Source organism: Canis aureus, chromosome 12, assembly GCF_053574225.1.
Source record: "Canis aureus isolate CA01 chromosome 12, VMU_Caureus_v.1.0, whole genome shotgun sequence".
In the NCBI taxonomy this organism is placed as follows: Eukaryota; Metazoa; Chordata; class Mammalia; order Carnivora; family Canidae; genus Canis; species Canis aureus.
The window spans coordinates 6,108,300-6,124,907 of record NC_135622.1 but is presented as its reverse complement, the minus strand read 5'-3'; the positions used below and the strand labels follow the sequence as shown (position 1 = coordinate 6,124,907).

Here is a 16,608-nt window from a genome sequence, read left to right as displayed (position 1 = left end):
TATGTTAAAACTCACTGCATGGAAGGCACATTGACCTACATACCTAGCATGTATTAATTCATTTAATCCTCACACCCCTATGAGGTAGATATTACTTTCCCCAATTTACAAAGAAACAGATTCTCAGTAATTCTGCCCAGTTACATAGCCAGTTAAGTGGTGGGCCCAGGATTGAATGCAGGCAATCCTGCCCCAGGCATACTACTATGTCATTGGACCTCTCCTCCTAAACACTTTAGCCTTTCCAGAGACTGGAGCCCACCAATCTCTCCCTTCTACTGTACTTCTTACATACATACATAATAAGCTTATCACACTCTATAATCTTTGTTGTTTTCTTATTTGTTTCATGTGTTGGCACTTGTTCCACAAGTACATTTTTAAGTTCCTTGCAGGCAAGGCAACCATAACATTTGCTTCTTGCCCCTACTTCCAGCAGAATGCTGTATATAAAACATTCAGCTAAGAAGCTGATTGATTTAAATCCCTGACAATTTCTATAATACCATAAAGACAAATTCTTGGGACTCCTGGGTGGCTCAGCAGTTGAGCGTCTGCCTTTGGCTCAGGTAGTGACCCTGGGGTCCCAGGATCGAGTCCCACATTGGGCTCCCCACATGGAGCCTGCTTTCTCCCTCTGCCTGTGTCTCTGCCTCTCTCTCAGTCTCTCATAAATAAATAAATGAAATTAAAAACAAAGATTCTTTTCTATTTTTTTAAAATGCAAAATATAATTTAAAAAGGAAAAAATGACATACACAGGCATGATGACAAGGGAATTCCACAGAGGGAAAACTGGGCATAATCTTGCCCTTGCTATAAACTCTAAGGGACAAGAAACCACAGGCTATGACTCAGCAAAATTACTTTAACACCTGAAGGATAACTAATGCCATCAGTGACAGACTTAGCATTACTAAAGTTAGGAAAATGACTACCTGCATTTATTTTTCTTCTTAATGCATCTCCCCTGGTGAGTCATATCTATAAAACTGACAGACCAATGTTTTTTCCATTTCTTAAGAGAACTAACATTTACAGAAAATCAAATGAAGTTTCTTCAGCATATGTATAATCAATAAGTGACAATCTGTGTTATCAGGAATAGCACACACGGGGAAATACATAATAAAATCAGAAAGGCTTCCAGGCCTGGGAAGCATAGTAAATTTTAAATAATGTTTTCAATCCATCAAAATGAGAAAATAAAAATGGGAGTTCAAAGACATGAAATGTTTTGTAAAGCACACTCTAATTGGCTCATGTATTAAGGCACCTCAGAGTTAATAAAAAAAAAAAACTTAATACTGGATATTAAGAAGTACACAGACATAAGTAAAAGAAAATACTCAAACATTTTGTCATGCTTCCTGGCTATAATTCTAATAACATATAAATCTGGGGGGCCATAGGTCTTAAGATAATTTTCAGAGGATAAAGGAGAGCAGCTTAGGGTTTTATGAGCTCCTTAGTGAATACCAATTGTCTAATGCACTGCTAATAGTTTTAATTTACACACAAATAAATATCAAAAAATTCTGCTAGCTCTTAGCTGAGATATCTCTAGAAAAGACTAATATGATTCTGAAACACACACACACAAAATCATGATTATGGGATTTAATTTTTTTTCTTTTAGTATCTATTAGCTTTCTAAAGCCAACCAAGTTGTGTGGCAACAGAAGCAAAATCAAACCAGTGTTTCCTGTAGGGTGAAATAGATGGTCTGTCCTTTATGGGGTATGGTCTCTAAATGATTAAAAACAGAGCATTTAATGCCACTTACTTGTACAATTAAAAATGGTTAAAGAAAAAAAAAAAAAACACACAACAAAAACTAGAGATTTTAAGTCAATGACTAAAACAAAAAAGAAAATTACTCTGAATTTAATGTAAAAGGATTCCAAGATGCAAACTAATACCTTATTTTCAAATCATAGTTAAAAATTTTTCCCCAAAAAATAAAGACACTACATTACATATAGAGTTAGAAATTAATTACAGGTCTCACCTTGAGATCTGGAAGGCAAATAAATACCATATCCTTAATCTAGCCCTCAATTCCAGTCATACCAAACCACCATGTTTGTTAGAGGCAATCTCCAAAATCCAGTACCTCTGTGTAAAGCTGAATGTGACTTCACTTACAACTCAATTCTCTTCTGCTCTTTACTTGGCTGTCACATCACCAAAGCACAGTGTATAGCACTGTATTTCACAAATAACACAAACTTTTTTCATAACACACACACAATTAAGGAAGTTTAATACACCACCAGGTTTACAACAGCATAGATCAAGGAGGTCCTCTCTTAATCAAGGGTTTACCAAAAGTAACATACCAAAGGCCCAACTACTAAAAACACAAAATCTTTCTAAGAGCTACTCTTGTTCACATTTTTCTTATACATTCTGATGTTTTACTGCACTGGGAGGTGAAAATCGTCATGATTTTAACATCCATCCACCCATGACCTACAGAATCCCTACAGTCAAAAGAAAACTTACCTCTGCAAAATGTGTTGATGTGCTATTGTCTATCCGGCTGCCACCACCACCTAAAAAACTGAAGAGAAAAAGGAATGAGTACTGATTCTATTCCTAGGAACAAGCTTCCCTCCCAGAAGCTATATATAGAATGGTACAATGAGAACAAAGCCCAATAAGGAAAAATAACTCATCCCAATGTGACACCTATGAAGGAAATTATGAAGAACTGGCATGTAGATTAATCTATGAAAAATATTATAACAAACTACAAAATCAAGTATAAATCAAGTGAAAAATTGGAAAGTGGGGCCACCATAGAGTAGGAAGAAGGAACCAAAGCCAGTATGCCATTTAAATTTGACCTAGCAGAGAAGATAAACATTTATTCTCCAGGAGGCAAAGAAATGAAACAAGATTCTCAAAATAACGTTTCACTAAAAAAATCATTCAACCATCAGAGGAACACAGCATTTGAGCCTACTTGATCCCATGCCTACTTGGGAATGATTAAATATAGTACTACAAGGGGTCTAGTACTATAGTTATTAGCACATTATAAAAGATCTCAATAAATATTTTTTCTTCTGATAGTTTATCCTATTTTTTTATTATCCTACCCATCCTTCAAGGCCCATCTCAAATGCTACCTCCTCCATTCACTAAGTCTTTTCTGAACTCATCAACCAAATAAGGATTCACACCCCTCTGCACTGACTCTGATTCTAAATTCTACCTTATTATAAATATCTAGAATTTGTCTCTTCCACTTCTAATGCTCTCCCTCCTTTCATAAATATAAATCCAGAGAGTAAGGACTGTATGAATACCACAAATATATATGAAGTGTTTACTGTGTGTCAGATATTGTACAGAGCACTCATCACTTTTGAAAACCCTAAAATGTCATATCCTGTAATGATAAATTGAAAATAAAGGTTGTTGAGTTAATGTTGAATGCATCAACAGGGGCACCTGGCTGACTCATTTCGAAGAGTATGTGACTCTTGATCTCAGGGTTGTAAGTTTCAGCCCTACACTGGGTGTAGAGATTACATAAAAAAAAAAAAAAAAAGATGTGTAAACAATAAATAACAATAATAACTATTCTTGGAGACTGGGGAGAAATATTAGGTCCCGTTGTCCCATGAAATCTGCAAAAAAAAAGAGAGGAAAATGGCTAACATTTTGTGGAGAAAGGAATGGAAAGAATAGATATCACTTTTACTTCAAGAGAAAGTCTATGAACATGTACACACACTCACCCCAAATACAAGTCTACAAACTACTACAGATAGCTTTTATTTTCAGAACACCAGTGCAGGCACCAGCTCATTGAGGAAACAAACACACTTTGGTTAGTCTGGAACCAAAAGTGAAAAAGCAAAGCTAATGCCATTCTCTATGCAGTCATGCTCAGGCCTTTTTCACTAATTAGAAACCATTTAACACTTGCATTTGTTTCAGAAGTTAAAAACACTTCAAATGTAGAACAAGCCCAGAAGTACTGGCACATTTATGCTAAACAAGTAAATAATTTAACTACCACTGTGTATCCATTTTATCGCTCAAGCCTAACCAGACAGGCTTCCGGGCTCCTTCCTGCTTTTTACTACATCATTTCAGGAATTCATATATCCTTGGTAATTAAAGCTATCAACTCTATCTTTTACAGTTCTGCTCCCCCTAAAACTTCCTCAGTATTCCCTTTCCTTAAAATTCTTCCATATTTTAAAAGTTAAAGAAAGGGCTAATCATAGAGAAGGGATAATAAATACTACCACATTGTTCTGAGAAATGTTACAAAGCTTAAGAAAACTTACAAGATGCTCCTCTGATCAAAGTCTAGCAGCATATGAAGCCCATTTTCCAATATTTACATGTAAGGACCGCCTCTCATTAATTTTTACCACTAACTTCTCACCACTGTAATCTCTACGTATTCAAATCAGCAAATGTTTATGAACTTTATAGAAAGGGAATACCATGCTAACTCTAAGCTACTGATTCTAAGAAAAAGATTTCTTCAACCATTTAAAACACTGATCTTTCAAAAAATATAATCTGTACATTTGAGTATTTGCTACCAATAGCAAACAGGACAACCTCTGACCTACAAAGGCACAAATAAAAGAATTAACTCCAGTGAAAGCAGGATCCATAAAATTCATAGTTCCCTTCCATAAAGAGACTCATCCTGCAGTTAATTACTATCTACATTTATAACCATACTGCATACAGGGCTAAAGAAGCCAATATTACCACTTAAAAAGTTAGAAAAAAATAATAAGCACATTAACTGCCTCCCAACAACCAATACGCTCTTTATTTAACACATGCAGAGGGATCCCTGGGTGGCTCAGCGGTTTAGTGCCTGCCTTTAGCCCAGGGCATGATCCTGGGGTCCTAGGATCAAGTCCCACATCAGGCTCCCTGCATGGAGCCTGCTTCTCATTTCTGCCTCTCTCTCTCTCTCATGAATAAATAAAATCTTAAGAAATAATAATAATAACACATGCAGAGCATAAGTGTTTGAAGTATTTGATGCCATTATGACAGCACAAATAAAAAGCTGCCCCCAAATTAGCACGCCATTCATACAAAATTGCTCATTTTGCTGTCATGCTAATCCTATAGTTTTAGAGCTGGTATTGCGTTATTTAAAACCAAGATTATTAGATCACCATGTATTTGTACCGAACTTGATCCCATGCCATATACTGCCCCAGAAGCTCCAGTTCATTTATATGTATAATTACCAATCATTAATAAAGTTAAACTAATAGTACATACTGTAAAATGTGTAGTTTTTCCTGGTTGTGGAAGGGACCTTCAACTTTAGAGTCTGCCAACAGCAATAGTAAAGGAATTATTTACCGCCATTAAAATCTCCAAAGTCACTCCAAGATTAAAAGAAGCTTCAGATTCTTTCTATCCAGTCATATTTCTTCAATTGTCCAACCACTGCCTAACCATATATCCACAAAAGAACAAATGTGCCATTATGTTCAGCCAAAAAAAGCCATCCTACCAATGCTATTCTACTTTTCATTAAGTTTTATAGTCTTATTTGTATTAACCAAGAATACAAAATACTATCACTTTCAGAAATAGTTCCCCCTTTTATAAGTTTTACATCTTTAGTAAGTAGTACATCATAATTTCAAGCATTATGAACCCAATGAATATTATAGCGATAAGATGGCATAAGTTTGACTACCGTAATTTTAGTATGAATTAGGACCCTGAGGCTTCCTCAAAGCAGTTTCCCTGGCTAGACTAACCTTATTAGATATCTTTGTCAGAAGTCTCTCCCCAGCCAACCAATGAGGTATAACAGAGATTTACCTTTAGGCAACAGAGTGGTCATTAAAACCACGCAATAATCTAAAAGAACACCAAAGATTCAGAAAATAAGTGAAAACTTACGAAGAGTTACTTTGATATGGATATAAAATTTTCAAAGGAATGCCACAATCAGAAGCAGTGGATCTCATCACACCCATTATCACATCTTATCCCAAATTTTCCCATTTTTATTACCCTTCTTCATTCCCTTCCTCCATCTCTCTCTCTCTCAGCAGAGAGCATAAGTTATAAAACACATTTTTTTCTATTCATTCAGTCAATGCTGATAGAAAATAACTTTGATAAAAGAATGCCAGATTTATTCACAAGCTTGTACAATACCTGGAATCATCTGTCACTTCTTCAATAAAGCCTGATTCACATCTGGGACAAATATATTCCTATAAAAAAAAAAAAGAAATAAAAGTCTTTCATTAGAAAGCTAAGCATGCAGTTTCTAAGTAATATGCAGTATACAAGCTGATGCGATGAAATGTCAATGCGCCAAGGATAGTTCTGTTTTTTGTTTTTTGTTTTTTTATCACACTCTGGCAAATAAATTCCCTAAGAAGTTTGCAGAATAGCTTCATAAGAGGTTTCCCCTCCCCCACAAGAGTTTCCACTGAGAGGGAGAATGTCAGATTTTTGTTTTTTAATTTGGGTTGATTTTTTAAAAACTGGAATAAATTCATGATCTAATTTTCTCTTCAAATCAAATGAAAAATCTCCACTCATTATCAGAGCAGTAAACGATTATAAAATTGACAGATACAAAAACTGCTATTTTTTACTATTTTGCATGTAGGAAATACAAACTGAATCACAGTATAAATCAATTGGTAGACTAGGAATTTACAGTGAAGTTTCACAATATCTCTAATCCATTTTTTGACTACCAACAGTTCCAAATAAAACAGTATTCTCAGGTATTTAACAGAAATATTAATTCAAATAACTGGAACAATTCCATTAAATCAGCTTCTAACTCCTTCAGTACCATGACTCTTTCCTTTTCTTTTTTTACAATCCTGAGGTCTTTTATTTTCTTTATGTTTACCATGCCATGAATTCATAGGGAATGAGTTCCAGCAGTTCAGGCTCCTTTCCATTGGTTCTTACAAAGTGTGCTTCTTTGAGTGGGGCAGGCTGGCGCTTCAGTTGAACCCAAGTACCTTTCTCTTTGGCTTCCTTCTTTTTCTGATCATTTTCCTTCACACACTTCAGGAAGCCATCTTGGCTCTTTGAGTGTTTTTAATATGTTCAATGCAGACATTAATTCTCTTGGCAAAAATCTTGCCCTTGTTTGTTTACAGCAATGCCAACAGCATGCTGAGTAACACTGTAGACTCTTCCAGTTTTGCCATGGTAACATTTGTGGGGCATTCATTTTTTAACCGTGCCCATTCCCTTGATGTCCACAATATCACCTTTCTTATAGATTCCCATGTATGTGGCCAAAGGAACAACTCCATGTTTTCTAAAAGGCCTAGAGAACATATAGCGGGTACCTCTCCTCTTTTCCTTTGTGTTAGTCATTTTGGCGAATTACTGAAAGATGGCGGTTCTGGCCAAAAGGCTGAATCTTTCTTTTAAATAAATATCAAGCATTGGCACTGATAAGAAGGAATACACTTTAAGGGCTCCTGGGGGGCTCAGTCATTAAGCATCTTTAGGTCAGGTCATGATCTCACGGTGGTGAGATCAAGCCCCCAGTAGTCTGCTAGAGTTTCTCTCCCTCTGCCCTTCCCCCAGCTCAGTTTGTGTACTCACTCATGTGCTCTTTCTCCAACAAATAAATCTTAAAAAAATATATATATATATACTTTAGAGACTGTCTTATCATACTTTTATTTTTTTACCATCCTAAAGTATTTTTTATCATCCACTTATCATACTTCTAAAAAATATATTTTAACTACCTATTAAAATAGATCTAGGGCAGCCCAGGTGTCTCAGCAGTTTAGCGCTGCCTTCAGACCAGGGTGTGATCCCGGAGACCTAGGATCAAGTCCCACGTTTGGCTCCCTGCATGGAGCCTGTTTCTCCCTCTGCCTGTGTCTCTGCCTCTCTTTCTGTGTCTCTCATGAATAAATAATATCTTTTTTAAAAATTTTAAATAAAATAACAAAGATCTAGAAAGACATCTTCATATCTATGAATAAATAAAATCTTTAAAAATTCTCTTTGCCCCTCCCCTGCATTCTCTTTCTCTAAAAAATGAAATAAATAAATCTTAAAAAAAAAAAAAAAAAAAAAAAAAGAGGGGCACCTGGGTGGCTCAGTGAGTTAAACAGATGCCTTTGGCTCAGATCATGATCCCAGGGTGCTAGGATCAAGCCCCATGTCAGGCTCCCTGCTCAATGGGGAGTCTGTTTCTCCTTCTGCCCCCTGCTTGTGCTCTCTCTCGCTGTATCTCTCTCTCAAATAAATAATAAAATCTTTAAAAAAAAAAAAGAGAGAGATATAAAGAAAAAAAAAACCAATCCTTTCCATCAAAGAGATTAGTTTGGTGAGGATATAGTCAAGCCAAGAAAGAGTAAAACTTCATAAAATAATTGCTATAATTAATGCATACTGAGAATATAAGGAAAGGCCCGGGAAGGCTTTCTCTGAAACAGTGACTTAAATTATTAGTCTGTTTGCTCCATGAAAAAAGGAAATTATGGGCTAATGATCATAACAATAGAATATAACATGCATGGAGGTTGGAGGGGAGTGGTGTGAGTGTCAATAGGCAGGCAGGGCCCAGACTGTGGAAAATTTCAGATTTACCGTAAACTTTAACCTATGAATCAGAAGCTATCAAACTTTTTTCTCTGGTATACACATGAAGGCTGAGAAACACTCATAACAGGCATACTATATGCTCTAGAAATAAAATAATCTGGAGACCACATAAATCCCTGAGCCCCTCCCTCTCCTCTTTCATCCCCCACCCTCCCAGGTAGCAGTAACTCTATCCCTTTCTCTCCTGCTAAGAAAGTTTATCTGAGTGCAAATGAGACTGATTTTAGAAGGCTAACCTTAAACCTTTTCTAATGTCTAATGTTAAGAAAAAAAGGAATCAATTACAAAGTGTTGTAATTTGTCCCAATCACAGGCTGCGCCCTATGATTTCCTCCCTCTCCCTCTTGCTCATTCGCAAAACTTTAAATATTCCCTACGTGGAACAACTCCCAAATGTGTATCTCCAACCCAGACCACGTTTCTGAATGTTTTTTCTCTCTCTTACTTACACACAAACACACACACATACCCTCAAGATATGGCATACCAGTTCACTCATACAGGAAACTTGGGAGTCATTCCTGACACCTCCCTCTCCACTATCTTCCAACATCCAACCATCAAATCTGGCACTTGTAGCTCAAACACATTTCTCAAATCTACTCCTTGTCTACTGCCACACTCTTAACCTAAGCCAGCACCGACCGTAAACACTGAAATACATTATCTTCCCTAAGTGTCATCCAACTTCTCTTCCAGCATTTTCCTATCTTTTCTGCATATTGAAGTCAAAATGATCTTTTTTATTTTTTATTTTTTTAGAATGATCTTTTTTAAAACATAAAAATGGGGCAGCCCAGGTGGCTCAGCGGTTTAGTGCCGTCTTCGGCTCAGAGCATGATCCTGGAGACCCGGGATCAAGTCCCATGTCGGGCTCCCTGCATGGAGCCTGCTTCTCCCTCTGCCTGTGTCTCTGCCCCCACCCCCTCTATGTCTCTCATGAATAAATAAAATCTTTAAAAAAAATGATAAAATAAAACATAAAAATGGACCATGTCATTCCCAGCTTAAAACTTTCCACCTCTTTCCCCAAACACTTTGTATAAAATCAAACTCTTAAACATGACTTACAAAGCCCAGTTTCGGCTAGTCTCTATTCAACTGGCCCACATCACTTCAAGCTATTCTCCCTCCCTCAGTATAGTCCAACTACATGGGCCTTCTTTCAATTTTTCTGACTGGTCAAGCTCCTCGTGCCTCTAAGTTTCTATGTATACTGCTTCTATAACTGAAACACTATTTCCCAACTTTATTAAGGCAAGGAATTTCTAATCCTCTAGCCGCCATTTTAATACCATGTCAGAGAGTCCTTCTTTCATCACTGAATCTAAAGTGATCTCCTCTTAGTCTTTTCTTTTTTTATTGAAGAATAATTGATATAAGATATTAGTTTCAGGTATACAACATAGTGATTCATATTTGTATACATTATGAAATTATTATAATAAGTGTAGTCACCATACAAAGTTGTTACCATTATTGACTATATTCCTATGTTGTACTTTTTATCCCTGTGACTTATGTTGTAACTCTAAAATTGTACCTCCTAATCCCTTTTACTTATTTTGCCCTTCTGATCCCCTATTATTTTCTTCGACGGCACCTTGTTCATTACTTTATAGCACTTATCACAATATGTAAATATATATATATATATATATATATATATACACACACACACACATATTTTTTTTTAATGTCTGTCTCCAGTAAGCTTAACATTTCATAACAGCAGGGTGCAGATTCATTTTGTTTACCACTATATGCCTATAAGAGACAGGTGTTTGGTATTTACTGGCTACGTGAACATGAAATTACTTGTCATACACGTCACAAATAAGAGTCAAAGTACCAGAACCCAGAACCTGATACAATCAGAAAATAGGTGGAGTGGAAATAAAGAAATAAAATGAAATTATGACTGGATCATAAGATAGTGGAGCCTGAGAGGTTTCAGAGGAAGAACTGTTCTGGATGATAACAAACTTCAAGATATAGCTGTAGGAGGAGGTAACTAAAATGGAGTAGGGATGAAGGTCTTTAGAGTTAAACAGTCATCTACACTGATACTGAACTTCCAAAATGATGTTAAGAGATGTGGTGGAGAGAAAATAATTTCAAAAGGCAGATACCACAATTAGAAAGACAAAAAAAAAGGTTCTGAAGCAAGAATCATGGTGACTTAGAGTGGAGAAATGTACAAGTTTTCTCATAGTGATCCCAGGCATGGTTATAAGAACCAGGCTGTCAGCTACCACAGCTGCTTCAACAGAACAGGACACTTTAGAAGTATAAACCAAATTGTGGAAGTACCACAGAGTTCCACCTATCCCTAGGTACTCCTTCCACAATCAAATCTTCCTATATAATTCTATTTTAACTACAGGGAAGAGAACCACAATTCTTTCTAAACGCATTGTAAATTATTCTTAATAAAAGGTTTGTAAGAATTGCTTCAAACTAACCTGGAGACATGATGTTGATTTAGGGTGGAGATGAATGAAATAAGATTGGCTTGAATTCATAATTATTAAAGCTGTGGTTTAATAATATGATAATATGTGGATTTCTCGGGATCCCTGGGTGGCTCAGCGGTTTGGCGCCTGCCTTTGGCCCAGGGCATAATCCTGGAGTCCCAAGATCAAGTCCCACATCAGGATCCCTGCATGGAGTCTGCTACTCCCTCTGCCTGTGTCTCTACCTCTCTCTCTCTGTGTCTCTCATGAATAAATGGATGAAATCTTTAAAAAAGAGAGAGAGAGAGAGAGAGAGATGGGATTGGGCAACAGAGCAAGAGGGAGAGAGAATCCCAAACAGACTCCACACTCAACGTGGAACCTGACTCGGGACTTGATCCCACAACCTGAGCCAAAACCAAGAGTTGGACACTTAACCGAATGTGCCACGCAGGCACCCCCATATGCTCTTCTGCAATATGACTTTCTACTCTACCCCATTTGAATCTAGGGTCTCTAGGACTTCTCTGGCTGAAAGAATACTGGGCCAGTTCCAGAGGAACCCATTAACTAACTGCCTGACAGCTTCTGCCTCCTGACTCTTTTTTTTTTTCTTAAATTTTTTATTTATTCATGATAATCACAGAGAGAGAGACAGAGGCAGAGACACAGGCAGAGGGAGAAACAGGCTCCATGCACTGGGAGCCCGACGTGGGATTCGATCCCGGGTCTCCAGGATCGCGCCCTGGGCCAAAGGCAGGCGCCAAACCGCTGCGCCACCCAGGGATCCCTGCCTCCTGACTCTTAACACCCTGAGCAGCCACTTAAGTCTGGGCTACTCTGCTGGACAGAGAGGCCATACTGAGACATCAGACAAGGATTGGACTGAAGAGGAATATATCAGCTTGGAGGTCCAGTCCAGTAGAGCCTTCAGATGGCTCCATCTCCAAGCACTATCTGACCATAACTGCATGAAAGATCCCAAGTGAGAGCTGACTAATTGAATTCTGTAAATCCAGACACATAAGAGATAATAAATTACTGTGGTTTTCTTCTTTTTATAGATTTATGTTTTTAGAAAGAGAATGCAGGGGGCAGGGCAGAGGGAGAAGGAAAGACAATCCTCAAGCTGACTCTCCACTGAGCACAGAGCCCAATGTGGCTCAATCCCAGGACCCTGAGATTATGACTAGAGCCAAAAATCAATTAAGAGTCTGCCACTCGAGGGATCCCTGGGTGGCGCAGCGGTTTGGCGCCTGCCTTTGGCCCAGGGCGTGATCCGGGAGACCCTGGATCAAATCCCATGTCGGGCTCCCGGTGCATGGAGCCTGCTTCTCCCTCTGCCTGTGTCTCTGCCTCTCTCTCTCTCTCTCTTTCTCTCTCTCTCTCTGTGTGACTATCATAAATTAAAAAAAAAAAAAAAAAATTTAAAGAGTCTGCCACTCGGGATCCCTGGGTGGCGCAGCGGTTTAGCGCCTGCCTTTGGCCCAGGGCGCGATCCTGGAGACCCAGGATCGAATCCCACGTCAGGCTCCCGGTGCATGGAGCCTGCTTCTCCCTCTGCCTATATCTCTGCCTCTCTCTCTCTTATTCTCTCTCTCTGTGTGTGACTATCATAAATAAATAAAAATTAAAAAAAAAAGAGTCTGCCACTCAACAGAATGAGCCAACCAGGTGCCCCAATTAATTATTTTTAAGATGTTAAATTTTGGGTGATTTGTTAGGCAGTAACAGAAAGCGAGAACATTGCCCAACTATTGGAAAAGAGCTTTGAATTTTGGTCTTTCTCTCATATTCTTTTCACTACACCACATTGATTAAAAAATAACTATGCTTTTAGAGAAAGTAAAAGAAACTATAATTTCCTGAGGACAAGAAGAAAAATTTATGGTGAGGCCAAATGAGGCCTTGGAGAATTCAGCAGCCATTCAGCCTCCTCCCTCTCTTATAGGGGAGCATAATCCTGATAAACATACAACTCAAGGTTGGAAACTTTCAATCTAACAAACTCAGAAATCTAATTTAGCAGACCAAGAGAAGATCTGTCTCTCAGAAAAAGATTGACATAAAAACCAAATTCAGAGGGCACCTGCATGTGGTGATCCCGGCATCCTGGGATCCAGTCCTGCTTCTTCCCATCTATGTCTCTACCTCTCAAAAAAAATAAATAAATAAATAAATAAATAAAATCTGAAAAAGAAAAATTCAGAGGCCACGTATATAAAATCTGAAATGCTGATTTACTTAATTTCAATGAAAAAATAATTATCAAGTGGCCCATTTACTTTTACTTTCAACACAATATTTCTCAATAAACAAATCTACCTGAAAAGCATTATAGCATAGAGAAGATGTTTTAAAATCAGATTCTAAATTCTCATATTAGATATGAGGGGAACTCACATCAACTTTCTGAGACTCAATTTCCTCATGTGTAAAATGGAGATGCTTGCTTCACTGTTGTATACTGTAAAGATTAAGATGTTTGCAAAATACCTAATTCAGTAACTGGCACATTACATAGCAGATATTTAATAAATACAGCTATTATAGTTATTACAGATTATAATCACTTGCTACATAAGAAGAGAATCTTATATCCACAATAAAACATGTGGATATATAGCTTGTGTCATCACGCTACAATAAATAGCCTAATATACCCATCCCCACCATGAGCATAAACCAAATCCTCAAAATCAAGGTCCTGGGATTCCTCTCCCCCTGGGCAGTACTGAGAAGAGCACAGCTAATGTATGCCTCTGACTTTCCACTCTTTCACTGTTGACCCAAAATTCCCACACCTTCTTCTAAGAGACATGCTGTTTCTCCTCAAAGAGTATAATAAATTACTTGGCTATGTTTTTTTAGTTAAAATCAGTTTAGTTGAGGCCTATAATGAGATACAGCCAGATTGGATTTTCAGTGCTTACTTCAAGTCACTTCTAAGGACAGCTACTTTTTACATTTTAATTTTCCCAAATTTTTTCCAGAGGTAAACTTAACTTTAATTTGGGGGAACGTCCGTGAATTAAGGTAAATTTGTAGAAGGGTCAAAAAGGAAGCAAACACAGTCTCTACCTCTACACTCCTCTCACAACCAGGCCTTAGCCTTAGAATCATCCTAATATATTCAGATATTTAGATACAGAGTTTTGAATTTTAAGTATAACGTGTTTGTGTTAGAAGAAAGGAGGAGGGGTAAATCAAGGATAACATTAAGCACCCATCTATGTCTGGCACTATGGAAATCTCTCTCCTCTGTTTTAACATTAACACATCAAATCATCACACCAACCTCCCCACACCAAAATACTGCCAATATATATAGTTCCCATAGTCACAAAGTCTTATAAAAAAAAATTCATTAAGTCATTTCTATCATTTCATCTGTAAAAGAGAAGTATAACAAACCTGAGTTAATTACTCAGAATCATTGCAAATAGGAACCTAGTTATTTGCACCAAACTAAACTGCTTTCCCCCTAGGGTCTAAAAGTTTATTGTATAAAACTTTAGTGAAGATATTTAGTAGCAGGTACACTTGAATGAACTGCTTCAGAAGTTCCACTGCCTGTTCCATCTAAAAATACCCACAAGCAGAAATATTTTTCACTGTTAATAGTCTGAATCAGGAACAACTCCTTAAGTATAGCCTAGCCCTGATGCTTACTTACCCACTTAGAAGAACAGCACAACATTGCACCTGGGAGGCACTTGGATGGCTCAGTTGGTTAAGTATCTGCTTTCGGCTCAGGTCATGATCTCAGGGTCCTGGGATCAAGCCCAGCATGGGACTCCCTGCTGAGCAAGGAGTCTGCTTCTCCCTCTCTTTCTCTGCCCCTCCCTCCAACTTGTGCCTGCTCACTTTCTCAAATAAATAAATAAAATCTTTTTTAAAAAGGTGCATTTGGAATACTGAAGACAACATGAAAGGGTAGTTATATTTTTTTTTAAGATTTTATTTATTCATTCATGAGAGAGAGACAGAGACATAAGCAGAGGGAGAAGCTGGATCCTTACAGGGAGCCCGATGTGGGGCTCGATCCCAGGATCACTCCCGGAGCCGAAGGCAGATGTTCAACCACTGAGGCACACAGGAGTCCCAAAAGGGTAGTTTTAATGCATTATTTTCTTTTCCTTCCTACTGTTCAAGGGATCAACTAGCAAAAAATGTGAGGTTTTGGCAGGACAACAAGCTACAAGCCAAGACTTATTTATATCAAGTCCCGCACTGAAATGTGCATACTCTTGAACTTTATGCAAATTTGTATCCAATATTTATTCATAACATACTTTTTTTTTCTGTGAATAGACTTTCTACTTATTTGCTAATTTTCACAGCTTTGCTTCTCTACAAGTTCACTATCAGTATCTAAGTATTTTTTTTTCTTTTATCTAAAACAGAAGCCTAATTATTTACCCCAAAGACACAAATGTAGTGATCCAAAGGGGCACCTGCATCCCAGTGTTTACAGCAGCAATGTACAGAATAGCCAAACTATGGAAAGAGCCCAGATGTACATTGACAGATGAATGGATAAGATACGGTATACATATGCAATGGAATACTACTCAGCCATCAAAAAAATGAAATCTTGTCATTTGCAACAACGTGGATAGAACTAGAGAGTATTATGCTAAGCAAAATAAGTTAACCAGAGAAAGACAACTACCATATTATATCACTCATATGTGGAATTTAAGAAACAAAACAGAAGACCATAGGAGAAGAGAGGGAAAAATAAAACAAGATGAAATTAAGGAGGGCATATGATATAATGAGCACTGGGTATTATATAAGACTGATGAATCACTGAACTCTACCTCTGAAACTAATAATACACTATGCTAATTAAATTTAAACTAAAAAATAAAACAAAGGCCTATTTTATGTCTTGTCTGACAGTCAAAAACTAAGATCACAATGTTTATAATCCTCTCCTTCATATTCTCTTTTTGAGTATCACCTGTTCAGAAACTCCTTCCTGGAAAAATTAGGAACACACTCTGCTTAAAATACATCATATCTCCTAGACCAGAACCCACCACATGCTGAATTTCATGCCAGCTCATATCTGTAGGTCAAAGACACTGCTTTTGTCTAGAGACCTTTTCCATAAAACCTCTATGATTATTTCTTTTCAAACCAAAATACACTTCTTCCCTTTTTTTTTTTTTTAAGATTTTATTTATTTATTCATGAGAGACACACAGAGAGAAGAAGAGAGAGACAGAGACACAGGCAGAGGAAGAAACAGGCTCCATGCAGGGAGCCTGATGTGGGACTCGATCCTGGGGCTCCAGGATTATGCCCTGGGCTGAAGGCAGGTGCTAAACCGCTGGGCCACCCCACCCAGGGATCCCACTTCTTCTCTTTTCAAAAGCATCAAGTGAACCCCAAAACAAAGACAACAGAATTCTAGAGTTCTGTTTCCAGTTCCATCATTATCTTCATGGTCTTTATAAAGACCTATTTCTTCATCTGTAAAACTAGAGCACAAATGTTGTCCTCATTTACTTGTCTCCCA

General features: G+C 37.6%; 1 protein-coding gene across 2 annotated transcripts in view; it reads right to left on the bottom strand.

Moving 5' to 3' along the window:
- Positions 1 to 16,608, bottom strand: part of RNF115 (ring finger protein 115) — a 70,179-nt gene that overhangs the window by 37,536 nt on the left and 16,035 nt on the right. Inside the window, exons 2-4 of one of the 2 annotated variants that reach the window (XM_077842531.1) lie at positions 6,178 to 6,236; positions 5,281 to 5,332; positions 2,509 to 2,566 (exon numbers count right to left, since the gene is read on the bottom strand). In XM_077842531.1, coding sequence (XP_077698657.1) covers positions 2,509 to 2,566; positions 5,281 to 5,332; positions 6,178 to 6,187 — 120 coding nt within the window. In that variant the 5' untranslated portion in view covers positions 6,188 to 6,236. The remainder of the gene's footprint in view (positions 1 to 2,508; positions 2,567 to 5,280; positions 5,333 to 6,177; positions 6,237 to 16,608) is intronic. The other variant, XM_077842530.1, reaches the window with a different exon arrangement.